Raw genomic sequence first — 21,076 nt, forward strand, 5'->3', positions numbered from 1 at the left:
TGCTTTCACTATCATTTAATAAGCTTCCGATTTACTCATAGAAGAATCCTGTTAGCCTGTAGAGGAGTGGAGTCTGTGGCTGGAGGCATCTTCCTTCCTGTATTTGTTGTAGCTCTGGACTTTGGAATCTTTTGTTTCTGTTGAATGGAGTGTGATGGTGGCATAGATGTCTTCACCATCACTACATTCTTGTGTTCTGAGTTGCAAAGTGATAGCTGGAGAGGAAAAAGGATGAAAGGCCCAGTTTTACAGAATATTGCAACACTCAATAACACCTAGCTAGAAATTGTTTCAGTGAATAACAATTCAATAGAATATATTCAAATATGAGAGCAACTTTCTTTGAGCCTGTAGATTACAGAATACACTAGCATAACTGTGGACTCTTTAGACTTCCTAATTTCAAATCCCAGTGACTGTCACAATGAAGTCAGTAAGATTCATAATGCCAAACTGTACATTAGTACTTCTATAGAGACAATTTTTTATGAGGAGGCTTAGAATGAGTAGGGATTTGTATTTCCTATTGGAAAATTTGGGGAAGGAATGACGCATCCTCTTCTGCATAAATACAGTTACTGGATGCAGGGAGTCCATTGTTGGAAGACTTAGTCTTGGTCCTGAATCTGCATATGGTGGACTACTATCTGAAGAGCAGAGATGATCTTTGAGGGCAAATACATCAAATGTTACCATTAAAACAGAGTTTATTGGCTTGGTGTGACTATCAGAATCACTGGATAACAGAGATAATGTAGTAAAAAGCACCACTAAGTACACCCTGATTTCTGTAGGAAAACTGGTTATTTACCAGAGGGTTGTGGTCAGTGGCTGTATGTCCAAGTGGAGCCTGGTGACACGTGGCACCCCCAGGGGGACCGTTTGGGGTTCTGTGCTCTTTAACATCTTTATCAGTTACACAGATGACAGGATCTAATGCACCCTCAATAATTTGCAGATAGTGCCAAACTGAGAGGTGCGGTTGATGCAACAGAAAGAAGGGATGCCATCCAGAGAGACCTGGGTAGGCTTGAGAAGTGGGCCTATGTGAATCTAATGAGATTTGACAAGGCCAAGTGCAGACTGTTGCACTTGGGTTGGAGGAATCCCAGGTATGTGTACAGACTCAGAGAAGAACTTACTGAGAGCAACCCTGTGGAGAAGAACTAGGTTATTCTGGTGGACAAAATGCTGAGCATGAGCCAGCAGTGTGCGCTTACCGCCCAGAAGGCCAACAGCATCCTGGGCTGCATCAAGAGGAATGGTCAGGGAGGGAGAGGGAGGAGATTGTCCCCATCTACTCTGCTCTCATGAGGCCCTATCTGGAGTACTGTGTCCAAACCTGGGACCCCTAGCACAAGAAAATTGTGGAGCTATTGAAACAGGTCCAGAGGAGGGCCACAAAGATGATCAGAGGGCTGGAGCACCTCCCCTACAAAGACAGGCTGAGGAAGCTGGGGAAGAGAAGGCTGTGAGGAGACCTCATTTTGGCCTTCCAGTACTTAAAGGGAGCTCATAAACAGGAGATAAACCAACTTTTTACACAAGTAGGTAGTGATAGGACAAGGGAGAATGACTTTAAACAAAAAATAGGAGATTTAGGTTAGATAATGGAGAGATTTTTCAGTGAGAGATCAGTGAGGTCATGAAAAAGGCTGCCCATGCTAGTTTTGTTATTGCAAACTGTTCAAGAAACTCCAGCAGCAAAGATGATTTCAGTGAGCATATAGTTATTCTTCACCAGAAGATGCTGTGTTATGATTTGAGAAGGAAATACCAAAGTCACAAAAGGTACTGCATTTCTGGAAGAAATCAAACTCTAGCGGGAAAATTCTGGCCAATTTCAAACCTGTCTTTGTAGAGAAAAGCCTCTAAGTAAAATCAGAAGAAGCTAAACAGATGATGTTGAAATTCCTTTAAGAGTGATTATTCATCTTCAAGCAAGCTCATGGGAAACCACAGATATCACTTGACTGCTCATGTGTACCTAGGAATACTGAAAGTGCCATCATTCTCTGCTTGTATTTTTTTAGACCTGAGGTTTTTTTACACATGCATGCATTTCTTTATTTCTATGCACTTACAAAATGGGTAAACTTTGGTACCACATTCAACCCACATTTTCCCCTCGGAAACTGTTCTTGAGAGCATAGGTACAGAACAGAACTGGCAGTTCTTGAAGCACATCATTCTGAGTGCACTACAGCTCTCCATCCCACAACAGAAATTGAGCAGGGGAGGCAGGCAACCGATGTGGCTGTGCGAGGACCTGCAAGATTAAACTGAGAGAAAAGAGCAAAATATACAAGAAGCAGAAGCAGTGTTGTGTAGCCTGGGAGGAATACAGGGCTGTTGTCCGCCTGTGTAGAGATAGGATTAGGAAAGCCGGGGCACAGATGGAGCTGAACTTGGTGAGGAATGTGAAAGATAACAACAGGTTCTACAGGTACGTAGGCAGGAGGAGACTGGCCAATGAGTCTGTTGCCTCTCTGAGAAAAGGTAATGGGGAGCTGGCTTGCTCAGACGTAGAAAAATCTGAGGTTCCCAATGAGTGCTTTGCCTCAGTCTTCACGGGTGGTCCGGCTTCCCGTGTCTGCCAGGACCATGAGCCTCTAGGTGAGGCTGTGGGGAGTAGTTTTGTCCCGCTGTAACAGTAAAACAAGTCTGAGACCTCCTCATGAAATTGAACATGTGTAAGTCCATGGGCCGGATGATATCCGTCCTAGGGTTCTGAAAGAGATGGCTGATTGGTTGCCGAGCCATTCTCTATCATATTTGAAAAATCATGGCTGTCGGGTGAAGTCCCCGGTGACTGGAAAAAGGAAGACGTTACTCCCAGTTTTAAGAAAGGGAACTGCCCAGGGAACTACAGGCTGGTGAGGCTCGCCTCTGTGCCTGGGAAGATCATGGAACAGGTCCTCCTACAAGCTATGTTAAGGCACATAGGAGATAAAGAGGTAATTCGGGACAGCCAGTGTGGCTTTATTGAGGGCAGATCAGTCCTGACCAATCTGGTGGCCTTCTATGATGGAGTGACAGATAGGGTGGAGGGGGGAAGGGCGGTGGATGTCATCTACCCGGACTCTGCAAGGCCTTTGACATGGTCCCTCACCACATCCTTCTCTCTAAATTAGAGAGGTGTGGATTTGAAGGGTGGACTGTTTGATGGATTAGGAATTGGCTGGCTGGATGCAGCCAAAGGGTTGTGATCAATGGTTCTGTGTCAGGGTGGAGGCCGGTCACAAGTGGTGTCCCTCAGGGGTCGGTCCTGAGACCGGTGCTCTTCAGCATCTTCATCAGTGACATAGACGATGGCATCGAGTGCATCCTCAGCAAATTTATGGATGACACCAAGCTGAGCGGTGCAGTCGGTACATTGGGAGGAAGGGAAGCCACCCAGAGGGACCCGGACAGGCTGGAGAAGTGGGCCCATGTGAACTCAATGAGGTTCAACAAGGCCAAGTGCAGGGTGCTGCCCTTGGGTCAGGGCAACCCCAGGTATTTGTACAAACTGGGGCAAGATCTCCTGGAGAGCAGCTCTGTGGAGAAGAATTCGGGGGTCCTGGTGGAAAAGGAGCTGGGCATGAGCCAGCAGTGTGCACTTGCAGCCTGGAAGGCCGACTGTGTTCTGGGCTGCATTAAAAAAGGGGTGGGCAGCAGGAGAGGGAGGTGATTGTCCCCCTCTACTCAGCTTTGTGAGGCCCCAGCTGCAGCACTGCGTCCAGGCCTAGGGCCCTCAGTACAGGAGGGACATGGAGCTCTTGGAGTGTGTCCAGAGGAGGGCACTGAGATGATCAGAGGGCTGGAGCACCTCTCCTATGAGGAAAGGTTGAGGAAACTGGGCTTGTTTAGCTTGGAGAAGAGAAGGCTGTGAGGAGAAGACCTCATTGTGGCCTTCCAGTACTTGAAGGGAGCTTATAAACAGGAGGGGGAGTGGCTGTTTACAAGGGTGGACAGTGATAGGACAAGGGGGAATGGTCTTAAACTGAGACAAGAAGGTTTAGGTTAGATATTAGGAGGAAGATTTCCACTCAGAGGGTGGTGATGTACTGGAACAGTTTGCCCAGAGAGGTTGTGGATGCCCCATCCCTGGAGGCATTCAAGGCCAGGCTGGATGTGGCTCTGGGCAGCCTGGGCTTTAGGCAGTGTTCACGACCCTGCACATAGCAGGGGGGTTGAAACGAGGTGGTCTTTAAGGTCCTTTTCAATCCAGACCATTCTATATTTCTATGATTCTATGATGTCTCTGGGATCAGTGTTTTTCTGCAGCTTGATTCCAACTCTGTTTTGTAATTCATTTTTTGAGATGCTTGAAAATATGTGCAGCAAACAGCTGAAACTTCCATCGCAATCAGGTATAATTAGAGCTAACCTATTATTCATGCTAAAGGTGGTTTTTAATCTTCTGTGGTGGACAGTATACTTTCTCTGGTTCTGTCCAAAGTTCATATGCTGTGTGGAAGATGAGCAACTTGAACTGACCTGTTGAAAGAGTTTATCTGTCTTTTTGTCTTCCCAGTGTTTTGCCATTAGGGAGGCATACCAAAATAGCATTATCTAAATTAAATGAGATAAATGCTAAAACGGGATGTTCTAAGGTCTTTGTGAATTTTTATGTGTGTATAGTCACATGATAGGCAATTGAAGACGGGATCCTTTCTACAGGTCTTAAAGAGGAAGTCAGTCTTTGGCAGTCCAGCAAAGGAAATATTTTATAATAAGCATCTCCCTCACTTTTTTCTTCAGAGACTTATTTGGCATATAATTCATGTTCTCCATAGATCTAAGTGCTGTGATTTAAAATAACACAGACATTTCAATAATGTATAGTATTAATTTTAGTAACGCTGATTCACGTGCAGTAATCTGCTTCTTGGATAAGGGTCAATAAGCTGTGGAGTAACTCAGTTATTCAGTGCTTCAGAGTTCTTTTCAAATGGGTAATATAGATAAAGCTCAACTAGAAAACCAACAACAGTATAATAAAGTTGATAGTATGCTTTATGTTTCTGGGAATTATGTGCATCTAAGTACAGGATTCTGCAAGATTTAATATTTCATCTAAATAGGATATAACCCTTTATGAAATACTGCAGAGCTGATAAGTGGAAAAAAATTGAGGAATTCGTGAATTCTAATCTCAGTATGTCTAGAAAAGATACTTATTTAGTTACAGCATTGTGGATTTCAGCTTGGCATCTTTTCAGATATTTCTGCAGAGTAGTTCATTAAATATGTTATTAAATGCTTAGTTGATTTTTACATTTATGTGCAAATGCTACAGATACTAAGAAGAGCCAAAACACTGATGCTTTAAACTACTTAGAAATGCTTGTATATGAAAAGTTCACAGCTAGTTAAGAAATTACCTGAAATTAGACATTAAGAAATTACAGCCAAAATTAAGTTTACAGTGTCAGCTATTTATTTCATACTGGTGTATGAAATCATGCATAGAAAATCTTGAAGGTGGTAACAAAGCACGTGTTTTTTGACCATTTTTTGTTAGTTGCAACTTCCTAATTGCCTGCTATTTTGCAAAGGGACCTCATAAAGTTATCAAAGGTTGGTAAGTAGTATACAATGTATTGACAGGAAAAAGTGGTATTTTTTTTAGTATGTGTAAAATTTTATATCACATTTAACTACTTTGCATAATAATTTTCTTTGACAAGCTTTCAGGTTTGTGCTTCATAGAGCTGTTATCTCCTGCTCTGCAGCTCTGACAGTGACCTACCGTATTAAAATATGGTATCTTTTCAGCTTTGACAGCTATGTTAGAGTTTGCTTTTGCTTTTGACTGCATCCTTTGGCAACGCGTGACGTATCTTTCTAGGAACTAACTCAGGTATTGGCTTCCTTGTGGCTTTCTTTTGAGGATTTATTCACCGATGAATTGGAATATCATGTCAAAATGGAACAAATGAAAAACAGGATATCTTAAATGCTGTAGAATTTATGATTCTCAAAAATCTGTTAACACAGAAGACATGTTGCTAATGAGGGAAAACAGTGCTTGTCCACTGGTTGGTTAGTACAAAATGGGAGCCATCTTCAGAGGGATTTTGAGGTGCCTGCGTTTTCCTGAGAGAGTACAATATGCTTTGACAGTTACAAACAAAATCTGTTATGGAGTGTCCCTGACATCGAATTGAGCTGTGGCAGCTTTTGTGAACAAGCTGAGATTGGCACAGTGCAGTTGTTCAGGCCACATTTTCTTATTTGTTAGTCTGGTATTATACTTTTGAGCTGCAGATGACTATTACAAATTCTGTTACTGATGGAACTCTTTCACTGATTAAAGGAGGAAAGGGGAAGTTAAGGTAGAAAGGAACATATTAAAACCAGGAAAGTCCCTTATGAAATATTTAATAGGCTGTCTCACTGCAGAAGCATCAAGTGAAGGCTGTTGTCTGGGCTGAGGGAAGCAGATCCATGCTTTCCAGACAAATGCATGCAGAAAAGCTGAAGAGTCAGTTTTTGTGGGATGCTGTGAGTGGAAGAATCTGGCTGTGTGGATGATGTTTCCAACTAGAGCTTGGTTGTATATGTATATTCTGGAATTACTTTACAGTTACGTATTACTGTGAATTACTGTGAATATTTCTGTACGTATTACTGTAAATTTTGATACTTCTCACAGTATTCCTACAGCTGAAAATATTGAGTGCTAGAGATGCACTAAAGAGGAGGTTATTATGTTTATCTTCTGTCTATCTGTAGAAGAACATTGATAGTGTTTGAATTTTGAGTACAGGTTATGCTGAATTTTTTAGTTCGTGTAGGGCTAATTTCTAACATGGTAATAATATAAAAGTGAAACCTTATCTGTTGTTTGACAAGTCTTCGTTAGATTTGCTTTCTTCAGTATTATTTCCTCTGTTATGTCTTTGCAGAGGTTTCAAACAATTCTTTACACAACGACAACATTGACTATTGCAAATATGGGATGATGGCAACTGAAGGTGCTGAAGTTACAAGCACAAGAGGAGGAAAGCTGATAAATATGCTTCTTGTTAACCTGAGAGAATAATAAATTTAGAAAGCTTTAAGAACAAGCAGGAACTGAGTAACTGAATTGGGGGTAGGAAGGAGGAGAAAGAAAAGAACTTAATATCTGAAATATTGACTAGGATGAGTTTAGAATATGTAGAAAGTGAGCTGTATTTGCATGGTAAAGTAATAAAAGGTTCTTCAGCAGAAGACATGGAAGGAAGCAGGATTCAAAACCTCCCTGTTACACAGACAGAATGGAGTCTATTTTAATGGTAATTCCAGCAAGACCAAGGCTGGATGCTTTGCATCTCTTTTCTAAAGGATAGCAATGTTATTGTGAAGTCAGAGACTAGGGGTGATAGAAACAAGAGTGTGGAAAAGATGGCTATTGAACATAAATCAGTAAAGAGGAAGGGGGCAGAGGAAGGCAGCATAATGGATGGAACACAGCTTCAGAGGCCTTGCTTCTGGTATTGCAGGCTTGTTGCTATTCATTACTAGATGAAGTGGTCATGGATAACAGTTGAAGTTCTTGGAGAGAACAGTGAGTCTGCTATGTTGCTTGAAGGAAGAGAGAGGTAATCTAAGTACAGCCTTTGCATGGTAAAAAAAAAAAAAAAACAAAATAAAAACTATTTACTGTTAGGGTGGAACATTTACACTGTATAAAAAGTTGTTATTCTTTGAGATAATAAGGTGCTGGTGGAGACTCTGGAAGTAATTCTATTTCACAGCTTCTTGATGTGTGGGTGTACTGAACTTGCAGTAATTCAAGTAGCTGCCACTGGCAAAATCAGACCAGGTCCCTGGTAGCTTGCTTGTGTTAGTCTGCAGGCAGGCAAGTGAAGCATGTCTCTGCAGTGAATAACTCTGTAGGGCTGGATCTGAAAGATCTGAGGAAGCTCTGTTGACATTTAGCTTGTCTGAGGTGAAGGCTTGGAAGAACTACTGTATCATCCTGCCAGTAAGCTGCGGTGTACATGCTCAGATGCTTAATTCTCCTTCCAGTTGGATGTGGAAAACTGAAGTCTAGAGTTTAAATAGAGGATGGATTTGGATCTGGATTTTGTTTGGCAGCCATGATTTTATGTTGATTTAGCAGGCACTAGCAACTTCTTGCATTTCTGGTTGAAATTTTGAGTTGGAGAAACATCATAAAAAGCTGTTTAAGTGATTTCTCATAGAGTATTGGTGTCAGGTTAGGTCCTATGTTAAAACCTTGATGAAGAATAATCAATTACCTGTATAGCTGTAATCAAATGACCTGCACATAATTTTTCCTTAAAATGACTAAGAGCTAATCTCTTAGAATCACTGACAGCTCTAGAGGCTTCCACCTCGTCGCATTTGAACTGGCGTACCTGGTGTTACAGCAGAAATCCTGAACGGTTTAGAATTTGCATGCACCTTTTCATTCAGAATGATGAGGCTGGCAGCTGTATTAAGCAATGCTTATTCATGAACCTCAAGTTCCAAGGACAGGAACGTTGGCCAAACCTGTATGATTCTGGTGTTGATACTGGACATATCAGACAACTAGTATCTTTTGTTTTCTTATCTACAATGTTCTGTCAGTTAAGGCCCACTTCTTGGCCACATCTTCAAAGGTAGCGTGGGTGCTACTGCTCTGTTAATTTGGGATTTTGTTGTTCACTGTGAAGATTAAGTTGTTCGAATGAACTCAGCCTGTTTTGCCAAAGGAGAGCACTTTTTTCCATAATTCAAGGAAAATATTAACAATCGAATCAGAACCAAAACTTTAAGATAAAAAGTTACATTTTAGGTATGCACAGAATACTAAGGGCCTAATTAAAGTATATCCTATAAGAAAGAGCTTATATATTGCTATAAAAAGGCATTTTGTTTTCCCTTTGTCGGAATCGACAAGAGCTTGAAGCAACCAGAAGTTCCCTGATAAGTGGATTATGTTAAGTATTACAAAGACGTTAACAAAAAAAAAAAATCACTGAATTTTCTGAAGAATTTTGCTTATGATGATGGAGAAAGACAAGCCTATGTTTCCATGGTGGAAATGTTCAGAGATGTAACGGTCTTCTATCAACATCTGAAGTTTTATGAAGATGGATTTTCTATCCTTTGTAAAGGCATCCTTTGTCAAGAAATCCTGCAGTCAGTTATTTAAAAATAAATAAAAGTTTTTCAGGGTTTTATTCTTGAGGGCTGAATTTAGAACTTTTGTCCCTCCCTACTTAGTTTTCACTACTCATGATTTTTTATCGGTCATGAAGATGCTTGACTGCAGAATGGACAATTTCTTTCCTGATTTTCTTTTTTCCTTTAGTGTAACAGTGGTGTCATCTTCAGTTTTACTCTCCATAATTTAGCAGCCAAGAAAAATGTAAATTTTATCCATTTTGCAGGCTATACAGTCAGCTAGTGTACCTGATTGGTGGTAGAGTACTTTTGCTAGCTTTAATCTTAAAAAGTGGATGCTACAATGAATGGCACTTGGAAGGCCCAGCTGAAGAGAAGTGGTGCTGAGCTGTCTCTGTGACAAAAAAAAAAAAAAGGGGTAAGACTCTGATGCCTCATACAGTAATGAGAAGTACGACCAGAAGAGATACTAGCAAGAAATTTTCGGTGTTTTAACCAGTACTTTGAAGTCATTGCTTGCACATGCTGGTAACCTTCAGGATTACTTTTTCCTTCAGAGCAGTGTATTTAACTTTCAGATTAGTTACACTGGAAGGATGATTGCTTGTTTTGGCTCTTGACTTCTGCACTGCTTACTGTGTGTAAATTATATTCTTTGTTCTGTTGTTATGGGATCTGAGTTATAACTTTAAAAAATCAACTGAAAACACAGTTATTATGTACAGTGTATTCTGTAATTCTATTGCTTTGACATTGCTAGCAAATTTAATTTTTTAGCAGAATTTGTAGCGTTGCAAGTTAAAATTCCTCAGTAACCTTTTGCTTTGAAAAATGCTGTCTGCAGCAGTTTCCACCTGCATACACATTTTTAGTGATTTTAAAATTGGTATCTGATTCAATGAAATTCAGAACACCAAATTCTTCCCTAATAGACAACAGCACAAGGCAGATAATTGAAATTACTGAATAGTATTTCAAACAGTATTTCCATATTCTGTATACCAGAGGAAGTACATGTTACTTATTGGATTTCCTTATTTAGCAGAAGTACAGAAGTCTGCATGTGGTAGACAGCATACCTCAGCAGAGCAAGTACATGGAAGACTTGAGTTCTGGTCTCAGTGGTACTCTGATGTTTGGGAGATCATAAAAACAGGGGAAGTACCTTAGATTAGTAATCTGTGTAGTTGTTATCTTGTCCCTCCAGTGTCTAATATAGGCAGTTGCTTCATATTCTCGTAGTGTTCTCCTGTGCCAAAAAAAAAAAGCACAATTGTAGAAATGCATGGACAATTGTGCATTAGCACAGTTATGGAGATTTAAGCGTCAACTTGAAAAGACACTAGATTTGAGTTAGCTTAAATACATTATGTTCTCAAATAGGCTATGTAATAGCTGTGGTATTCATCTTTTAATGCATTTAGTACTTTAGAATGTCTCTTCTAATCTGCTTGAGAGAGGATCAGATTATTGAAGAGCATAGCTCTCATTATGATGACCTTGGAGTTACGACTTCATAGCAAATGCAGATAAGAAAAAACAACCCTAATGTGAGCACAAAAAGTAAGATGCGTTGAATACAGGTCTTACGCGAATTGAATTTGTAAACGTAGAGCTTAACAGTCTCAGAACTTGTAATAGTTTACTTTCTAGTTGCTTTTTTTTTTTTTTTTTAGGAAACTCTTCAGTTCTTACATCATCATGTTGTGTTCTGAAAAACGAAGGAGTTGTCAAAGTGGTTTGTTGTGCTAACATGAATGAAAGTATTAATAGAAATAAGATACTTGAAGATAGGAATTGTTTTAGTGCATAGTGCTGCCTAGCTTACAATTTCTGCTTGTCATTGTCTGGATATGCAGCATTCTGAGAATATGTAACTGAACAGTTTCATTCCAAGACAATGTTTCTTCAGGGGTCTGTCTGAAAAACAAATTATGTAATTTTTCTGACTGTTTATTCAGGAATTTGATAAGCATAGATTCAAGCATAGTGTTTTGTGAGAGATGCAGATATCACATGAAACCAGAGTTGTGCAGGAAAGATGTTCAGGTAAAAATGTCTCGAAATACAGTGTATTATGCAACCTGAATTTTTCTGAAGCCCCAATTGTTAGCTGTTGTTTTCAATATTTAACTCTTAACTGTGATATCTCTCTGTAAAAATTACTTTGTTCCTAATGTTTAAAATCTGTTTTCAGGCTGCAAGCTGCTATATAAACAAGACTTTGCAAGACGGTTAGGACTGAGATGTGTTACTTGTAATTACTGCTCACAGCTGTGCAAAAAGGGAGCAACTAAGGAACTTGATGGTGTAGTGAGAGATTTCTGCAGTGAAGAGTGCTGTAAAAAATTTCAGGACTGGTACTACAAGGCAAGTAACTCAGAATTTTTGAAAAGAGCTCCGAAGTTTAAAAAATAAAAATAAAAAAATCAAATATGCACATGTGAGGATATCTCAAGGCTTGTGCAGCAAGTATGGCTTACTTCAGCAAAGCATTTGCTACACAAAAAGCAGATGTGTTAATTTCATCATTTGAGTTTTGTTAGAACTTAGAGCAGAGTTTCTACCATCTGATTTATTGATTCATTTGGCAAGGAAGTCTTGTACAGAAAAAAGCCTACTATGTACTTTATAGTCACAATTTTTCCCCCTCAAATGATACCATATTTTTCTTGTCAAAGTTACTTAAATGTGTATTCAGAATGTTGAAAACACTGTTAGTAGCAGCTGGATGATACCTTGAGTTGAGTGATGATAAACTAGGTTGGCGGTTCTTCATCTTCCTGTTTTTGCTTCCATTTTTGCCTTTTCCTTTCTCCCACAGTATGAACTGCAGGGCCTTTGATTTTTCATTATTTCACAGTGGAAATGATGGCAAGGGGAAAAGCAAGACCAAATGGATTTCTAATAAAAGTTTAAGTCAAATGTGATGGCACCTATTTCTAAATCTCTGGAATTGTAATTACCTTGTGAAGCACAATCAGCAAAGAATTCACATTAAGTAGTGTTCTGTTTTATTTTTTGAAAGAAAGTGGGTGAGATTGGACTGGATTTAACTTGTGATTAGAAACGTGGATAAAATATTTGATCTCTGGTGTGAACATCCTGGAAACCTACACTGATAATATCAAGCCAAGAACAATATTTGTGGATGCGATAGCAAAAAGAAACAATACAAAATTCGTCACCTTACCAAGACTCTTGGCACAGCCTGAAAGGCAGTAAAAAGCTAGAAATGTTAGAGGGCCAGATTCTAGTCCTGTAATTCAAGATGATCTACCTACCATAACAGAACCAAGTCTGAAGACATATCTGATACTTTTGGTCTCGATGATCTCTAGAGGTCCCTTCCAACCCCTACAATTCTGTGATTCTGGGTGAATGGCATGTTCCACAAGTGTTACCACCCAACATTGTCAAGTCTTCATTTTGAGTTACGTACATAGCATCCTTGTAGAAATTCATGAAAGAAAACGACTGAAGACCAGAATCTTCTCTCTCATGTGCAAAAACAGGGTGAAAACTTTGGCTGCGAAGTTCTTAGATGTACTAAAATGTCATTCCATGCAATAATACTTTATCAGTATGCCTTAAAACTGGAGGTTTGGGATAAAATTTATCCCTGCATAAAAAGTGCCTTCTAGTAGAGAATCTAATAAAGCTGTTGTATGCTTTAGAGATCTCTTAGGGATTCAACAACTAATAGTCTGGGGGTTGAGTGTAGCCAACTAGTTTCATATGCTGTAAACTTATATGGATGTTTGTACTGTGATTCAGATTTCTGAAAACACTTCAAATTATTCTTCAGATCTGTGGGATAAAGCAGTAATTTAATTGGCCCATAAAAGTGTGCTTTAGAAATGCTGTTGGTACTTTGGTACAGGAAAATCAGACATGCCCTGGAAAGGTAATTTAAGCACAGTTAACTTTTGGTACTCTAGGGTATACTGAAGTGTTACGTGTTTTTGTGCTTGCTAGTGGAACTGTTGATTAATGTTTTTATTTTTATTTTTTCAAATACTTCTTAGTCTTTGCCTAATTCAGTTCTGATTATAAGAGTTTGGAATTTACTACACAAAGAAGACCTGTAATAGGCTTTGGTATGTGTATTTTGCTAGAATTGTCCTTTTTCCCTTTGCATTCTTGTGGGTAACTTTCACCTCTTTTATAACAGTCACTCCAGGCGTGTTGATGTTCCAGTGCATGGTTAGTGAACATTCTTGCCTAGCCATAAATAAATAATGATTAAAATACAGGAAGACAGATGAGATATGAATCCCTCCCTCAGCTTATACTTCATTTGCTGTTCTGTCTGTTAAATTCTTAAAAGAATAGATATGTGTGTATGAGCTTTGTCTCATTTATGCGATGTCTAGTGTTATTTTGGAGTTGCAATAAATGTGTACGTGAAGAGAAATAAGTAGTAATAGCCTAGTAATATTTTAACATCAGCACTGTGTTCATTAACCAAGTGTTTGTCTCCATCTTATTTGTCTGCTTTTTTTTCCTGGACACATTTTTCTCACATAATTATCTGGAAAACATCTTAACATTTGAAAATATTAAATTAGTTATGCGAGAGCTTCCCCAAGCACCAAAGTTCTCATCACAGAAGGCGAGAAAAAGTTATCAGTGGTAGAAGCGCATCAGACTTATCTAGAAGTAATCTTCAAACTTAATATTGAGTGGCTGAAATGTTGAAGAAGAGTTCAGCCATCCCCGTCCGGTGAATGACAGCTGAAATTTTCAGTTGGTGCCAAATTCTGAGGAAGTTTCTGTAGTATGGCATACAGTGCACTTCTAAGAATAGAATTAAAACTACTGGTGTCCTGAGTTAGCTCCCATTGTTATTAGAAATTCTCTTGTCAACTCAAATTACATGCTGTGGTTAGGATGATAATTTCTGTCATTTTTTCAGATGTCAGTATAAATATTTTAGCCTGTTTGATGATGATATTGGTCATTTGTTGTTTCTCATACTAGAGAACTGAAAGTGTCTTGAAAAAGAATATTCTGTATGCAGAGAAGTGCAGAAGTCTGTTTCTTGTAATTTATGTTGTGAAGTTTTGCTGAAAGTACCACAGCTGAAATGCAAATGTAGATCATTCGGGTCTACAGTGGAATAGTGATTGGACTTGAACGTGTTTGGTAATAATTGCATATTCAGTAGAGGTCAGATGTCTATACTTGAGACTAATGTGAAAGTGGGGAGCCACAGTCTGAGGCACAAGCAAAATTATTATAGCTAGTGAGCTGCAGATACCATAATTGGCAACCATTGTAAGATTTGAAATACTACAGCCGGTGTTAATCTGAATGGTAAGGGCAACAAGGCAACCTTGTGGAATTTCTCCTGTCCAAATGAAGCTGTTGTATAGTTAGGCATCTCAATTTCAATGAGGTACACTTTTAGATCACTTCATCTCCTTTCTCTTATAGTCAGTCACTCTCTGGAAACTCCCCTTACTTCTTGCTTAATGTCCATTGAACCAAAGTAGCTCAAAATAGACAGCTAAGATAATGTCAAATGAGTGTCAGTCCATATCACTGGAGAACCTTGGGAATGGGGCACTGAAGAATAAAAGAGCTCTACATGTAAGAAGTTAGATTTTGAACCAACTTTGGGGCAAACAGTTTTGATTTATACATTTTTAGATTGGTGCTGGTAATTTGAACTTGTTGAAGTCAGACCTGGGGAAAGAATTGGACCAAAAACCAGACATAAGTGGAGAAGGAATTAAGTATGGATAGAGCACAGAAAGAAGGACTTGAAAGCAGGCATTTTGGGAGTTTCAATTCACGTATAGTTGTCGGTGTTCTAAACGAAAAGAAATAGAAAGGGTGAGGAAGGAAGAAAGCAGAACATCCTGAATTCGGTTTTCCTTTCAGTAATTTCGTAGTCAAAGGAGTTGGCAGAGTAAGCAAGTAGTATAGGAAGCTTCAGTGCACGGAGAAGTTCATAATATTGACTACAGAAATCATTATGTAAATATTTAGAATTATCATACTAAATGTAGAGATGAGAACTAAAATATCCTCACTGAGGAATATTGGGCTTGCTACGGAATGGTGATTTGCCATGTTGAAGCTAAATACCATGGTTGCAGCCAAGGAGAGACAGTAATTGGCTTATTCAAAAACTTGAATGAAAGAGCAAAAAAAGGAGGGGAAGAAAACCATTAGTAGCTACAAGCTACAAGTATTCCTGCATTTTACATTATTTAGCACCTTTTTTAATTTATAGGACAGAGAGAACAGAGAAGTGGTGCTTTGTGAGTAAAGCTGTGTGCAGCAGTTCAGGATAAGTGGACTTTTCCATATGTGGGTCAGCAGTCATTCTTAATGATCACTGTTTGATGGGCTAGAAATAAAAATAAATAAATAAATAAATAAAAAAATTAAAAAAAAAAACCAGAAAATTATATGATTTTATTTTTTTCCCACCAGTATTTCAGCTTTTTGTTGGCTTTGGAAAGTTGCATTTGCTCTAAAGGTGCAAATTCATTTCCCTAATTGATAAACCTAGGATATTCTGGCAACACTTTACACTCTCACTTCCATGAGTGCAGTTTACTTGCTCTTTTGTCCTTCTGAGAACGACTTACACTGCAAAATTCTGCGGCTCAGCATCAGCAGAAAGTCAAGGTGACAAATGTAACGAAGTGAGGGAGGAATGGGGTGTTGCCGGTCTCTGACCTTGTACCAAGTAGGTGCATGAGCACTACTGCTGGTGCCTGCACCACAGAAAGGGAAAAGTGCAACCTTCCCTTTCAGAGGCGCCTTTCATTGCTTTATTTGTTTGAATTGCTGCCAGACAGATTAAAACATATGTATTTCCTTCAAATAAACGTGTTAAAAAGTATATTATATATATATATATATAAATAAAATATACTTGAATCTTCTTATACTGTTAGAAACAAGTCTCTCATTTTTCATTTTAAATATTTGAAAATGACAATTGAGACCTGAATTTCCCGCACTGCCAGAAAATGGGGCTGAACTGGTCAAGTACAGAGAAGGAATTCAGATTTAATTAGTTTTTAAATGTGAAGCTCTTGGCCTGTTGATACTCATTTGGAGTTGAGAGAACTACAGTTAGACCACTTTTTTAGCCATCAGAGCCATGTGCCTAACTCCAGTGTTGTCTATGGTTTTACATACTAATGTTTTGTGTTGCATACGATCATAATTTCCCTCTTCCTCTCCTGGCTATACAATTAGATTGAATTATTTTGGATTCCTAAGCATCCATAAAGCATTTATTTTTTTCCACTTAGTTTTAAAGACCACTTTGGGATGGAGATTGAAAGCAAATACGAAGGGGAGGAATAATTGCAAACAAACCTTTCTTGCTGAAGATCTGACGATGGGGCTAGTGCTGTTCAGATAGATTATATCATGGCTGATTAAATTCAGTGGAACCAATTAAATAGAAAAACGTCTTTATTAGTGATACCTCATGAAGTTATCCTCCAGGCTGGTGCAGCATGCATTTCTTCAATGTTTAGTTAGGAATGCAGAAGAACACAGTTTTGGAAAAGTAGTATTTCCTAACGTCCAGCCTGAATCTCCCCTGGAGCAACTTGAGGCCATTCCCTCTAGTCTTATTTAGTCCTATCCTATGTTTAAGTCATAAACAGAACAACAAAAAAATGCCACAAAACTCGGGGGGGGTAAGGGACAGACAGCATGTGTCATGGGTTCAAGCAAGTTGTGAGGGGTCTCAGTTTGCAGAATGTTTCAGTGGAATTAATGAAAGCAAGCGTGTACAATTTTTACTTTTCTTCTGAACGTATAGAAATGAGCAGTTTTTAAGGAGTTAATGTGTAAGTGGAACCAGCATACTCACTCTAGGCATTAAGCCCCAGGGAACAGTTGAAAGTGAAGTGACGAGTGTGTTGGTCTACACAGGTTGGAGGGTCCTGTAAATATTGTGGGCCTACACAAGTGAGAGTTAACTGTGTAGCAGTAATAGTGCTTTAGTACTTCTAAAAACATAAGCTTTCAAAAAGTAAATGTGATTTTTTTTACAAGGCTATTTTTAAAATGTCCAAATCTTCTTTTTTTTTTTTTCTGTTTGCATTAAGGCTGCACGGTGTGACTGTTGTAAGTCACAAGGAACTCTCAGAGAAAAAGTGCAATGGCGTGGAGAAATGAAACACTTTTGTGATCAGCACTGTTTGCTCCGTTTCTACTGTCAGCAAAATGAACCAAATCTGGCAACCCAAAAAGGACCGGAGAACTTACAATATGGTAAGTGCTGCCTTGTGGCTGCTCAATGGAAACAAAACACGTGTTTTAAACCAAAGATTGAAAAGTTATTTATTTGATGTAACAAACTTGCTTGCATCAGAGACCGCCTTTTTTATGTGATCATAAGGCATAACTTACTGATCTGCTCTGTATTTCTTAACCTTTATTTTGTTGCTCTTTTGAGAGTTGAGATGTTGTCTGCAGTCGAACTCTTTTATAATGACTTTTTATAAAAAGCAAACCTCTTTACGTTATGCATCATTCTGGTCATGGGAATGCCAAGTGTTTTCCACTCTTATTGTGTTCCAGTTTGTTATTGCTCTGTGGGAACATTTCTCTTCAAAGCATATTTTGGTCACGGATAGTAGATATACGCACCTGGAATTAAAAGGAAATAAATGCAATTATAAACAAAACAAAATGAAAGTGTCCAGGCATGGGGGATGTGTTGCTTTTTTGTTTTGTTGGCAATAGGTGCCTTTAGTTTTCTGGTGGGAGCAGAATGTGTGTTTATATGGAATCTAAATAGCATGTCAGCATGCAAGTAAATCGACTTCTCATTTGGTTATCACGGCTTATTTGTATGGCTGTTTTCATATTTGATTATTTTAGAATTTGCTTTCTGAATCAAGTTTTGCTTAGCAGCTGACTGTAGCATTGATTAGACTTTTGGCTTTGTGTAAGGGTAAGTGCTGGAGTGGTGAGAAGTATGCCTGAGTGCGAAGTGTTAAGTTCAGTCCTCACCTGCCATACAGTGCTGAGCAGCACTGTTCAATTAATGGTACTCCAGTGATGCATGTTGGTATTTGTTCTGATACTGAAAGAGGGAGAAGAAATCTAAAAAATGTTTTCTTGCATTTTTAGATCAGGGCTGTCAAACTCCCCGAACAAAAATAACAGTAAGTACATCTATATTATATGTGTATTTAAGCTAATTAGATGCATTTGAAATGGAGGTGCTGATGGCTTCAAGTGATGCTATTGAAAATGCCACAAATTAGTATTTTAAAATGATACTGATAACTGGGCTTTGTTAGTCTTTGTTACATCGATAGCTGAAATTAACTTTTTAAATGTTCATATGTTCTTTTCAACATCTTTTGGAGAAAGGAATCAGCAGCCATGTATTTTGTCTGTCCGCATGAACACATTGCTTAGAAGCTAGTTCACAAACCGTGTGTGTACCTCCTTTCTTTAGACTGATGAGATGTGCTTATTGAGTGTAGAAAGGGAAGAGAATTGCCTTGGCCAGTTGGAATATAAAGGTTGTGATGCAGCTTTGAAAGGATGAAAACAAAGCTTCAGTTCTTAAACTATAGTTCTAGAGAGCAGAATGGTTAGGTACAGGTGCACAGGGTCGGATTGGTGGCAGAGGGGGGAAGTGTGAGCTCCTTGCAGGAGGAGGGCTTAGTGGAGCAGCAGCTTTCCTTTGGAGTCCATCAGTTTTTGTCAGCTTGTTATAAATACAGAATTATAGAATGGTTTCAGTTGGAAGGGACCTTTAAGATCATCTGGTTCCAACCCCTGCTATAGGCAGGGACACCTCCCTGTAGACCAGGTTGCTCACAGCCCCATCCAGCCTGGCCTTGAATGCCTCCCGGGAGGGGAATTCACAACCTCACTGGGCAACCTGTTCCAGTGCATCACCACACCTTACAGTAAAGAATTTCTTCCTAATCTCATTATTAGTAATAATTTTGAACATTAAGCTTAGTGTATTTTGTTAAAACTTGGCTTTGTTTTCTCACGCAGAAGATCTCAATAGCTGCTACTTCTCAGTGGAAAAATTTCTCACCTGAAAACAGGCTGTAAGCTAAATCTTAGACTTAAGTGAAAGTATTTTGGTGGCATTTTATAATTGTTAATGAAAAACACAAAATAAGATTGCTTGGGTAATTGGAGACATATTTAATAGCATGTTAAACCATCATGTTAAAAAAGTATTTCAGATTTAATACCTTCCAATGAAATTAATATCTTAAAAAAAGTGATGGACCATCAGATAAAAACTATTTGTGATTCAGTGATTTGTTCACAGTTAAGAAGGTGTGCTGCCTGCCATTCTTGTGACTTCACATTCTTTCCGTGTGAGAACATGTGAGGCTAGTCTTAATGTGTATGATCAAATAAAAGTGGCAGGCTTGGTACTGGTGGTCAAAAAATGTATTTGGAGCAACATATTTTTGCCTGTTGACTGTAAGAACACCATTTGAGCGTTATGTGCTGTTTCCAAATATGTTGATGCTGTTGTGGAGGCAGCAGGGGGAGCTCACCATTCGTCCTTTGGGTAATAAAGAGTGTAGCAATGTTTTATTTAGAAATACTGGGTTTTTTTGGTAGGTGATTTTGGATTGTGGCCTACCTAAGGAAATCAGACCTGGAGCCAAAAGTTTGTTTTGCTATTTATAGTGAATTATTTTTGCAGCTAAAGTTATTATTAACTTATAAAATGGTTTAAGTTGTACTTTCATGTAGACAAGGAATTAAAAAAAAAAGTGGCAGAGGTTGTGAATTGGAATGCTGGGAATTGAAATGCTAGTCTAGACTAAGCAAAACACAACTATATGACACTGCTGGTAGTGGCAGCTCATTGCTAGAATGCAGAATAGCTTGCAATTAAAGAAAGAAACGTAGTGCTGCTGAGTGCTGTGAGCTTTCTCTTTAGTATTCTTGTGCATGGAGAGTGTCAACTGATACATTAATTTAAAATACTTTCGTGTTGAAATCAGCATAGTGCAACAACAGCGTGTTTTCTTATTTGCTTGTGTGCAGGGGTCAGCACCACCGCCTTCCCCAACCCCTAACAGGGAGATGAAGAACAAGGCTGTTCTGTGCAAGCCTTTGACAATGACGAAAGCCACATTTTGTAAACCTCATATGCAGACAAAATCCTGTCAGACAGGTAAGTCCTGAATTGTGCTTGAACCACCGATTTCATCATTGCAGGCATCTTTCTAACTGTTATTTTATTGAAAGATATTGCAAATAAGTGATTTTTTTCACCTAACCTGCAGGTGTAAAATATACCTAAGTTTTTGTAGTATTTACCTTTTTCTTTTTTCTTTTAATAGAAGATGATTGGAAAAAAGAGTATGTCCCAGTGCCTATTCCTGTACCCATCTACGTCCCAGTGCCTATGAACATGTATAGCCAAACTGTTCCTGTTCCTACTTCCATTCCTGTTCCTGTAAGTGAGACTTCAGCCCTGTGTTTATGCTGGTGACCATTCACATGCATGCAAGGGACTGTTTTGTATTGCTGACTGTTCTGCTCCATCTGAACGACTGCAAGGATACCACTGCACTGCTTATTGAATTAGAATCCGAAATCTGCCAGTGGCACATAATTTCCTGATTGCTCTTTAGGATCTATCCTCTACCTTTTTTGAGTGTAAAAATCTCCTGCTGCTGAACTTGTTTGGGAAAATTCTGGGTGATGCTTTTGTTTTCTGTATAAGCATTAAACAAGAAGGTTCATTCTTGTCTGTAATGGATAAACTGTGTTAGAGGGGGTTGGCAGAGCAGGATAAAGGAAGAAAAATAGGAAAAGAATCTTGTGCTGAGAAAATAACTCTTAAGTTGATTTTTTATCATTTACATACCAAATCTTATCCAAACAGTAGAAAGAAACCCTAAATTCCTAAAGTTCCATATTACATAAACAAGTCTAGAACAGGATGTTGAGTTGTCCAGATTGTTAGTCTGGTGTT

General features: G+C 38.8%; 1 protein-coding gene across 1 annotated transcript in view; it reads left to right on the forward strand.

The window, feature by feature from the left end:
- ZMYM2 (zinc finger MYM-type containing 2) overlaps positions 1–21,076 on the forward strand; it is a gene marked incomplete at its 3' end in the record, with an annotated part of 66,840 nt that overhangs the window by 31,416 nt on the left and 14,348 nt on the right. The window contains exons 10-14 of the mRNA XM_079549337.1: positions 11,309–11,481; positions 17,202–17,367; positions 18,232–18,266; positions 20,140–20,269; positions 20,439–20,554. Coding sequence (XP_079405463.1) covers positions 11,309–11,481; positions 17,202–17,367; positions 18,232–18,266; positions 20,140–20,269; positions 20,439–20,554 — 620 coding nt within the window. The remainder of the gene's footprint in view (positions 1–11,308; positions 11,482–17,201; positions 17,368–18,231; positions 18,267–20,139; positions 20,270–20,438; positions 20,555–21,076) is intronic.

Source organism: Tetrao urogallus (assembly GCF_951394365.1).
Source record: "Tetrao urogallus genome assembly, chromosome: 1".
Taxonomy (NCBI): domain Eukaryota; kingdom Metazoa; phylum Chordata; class Aves; order Galliformes; family Phasianidae; genus Tetrao; species Tetrao urogallus.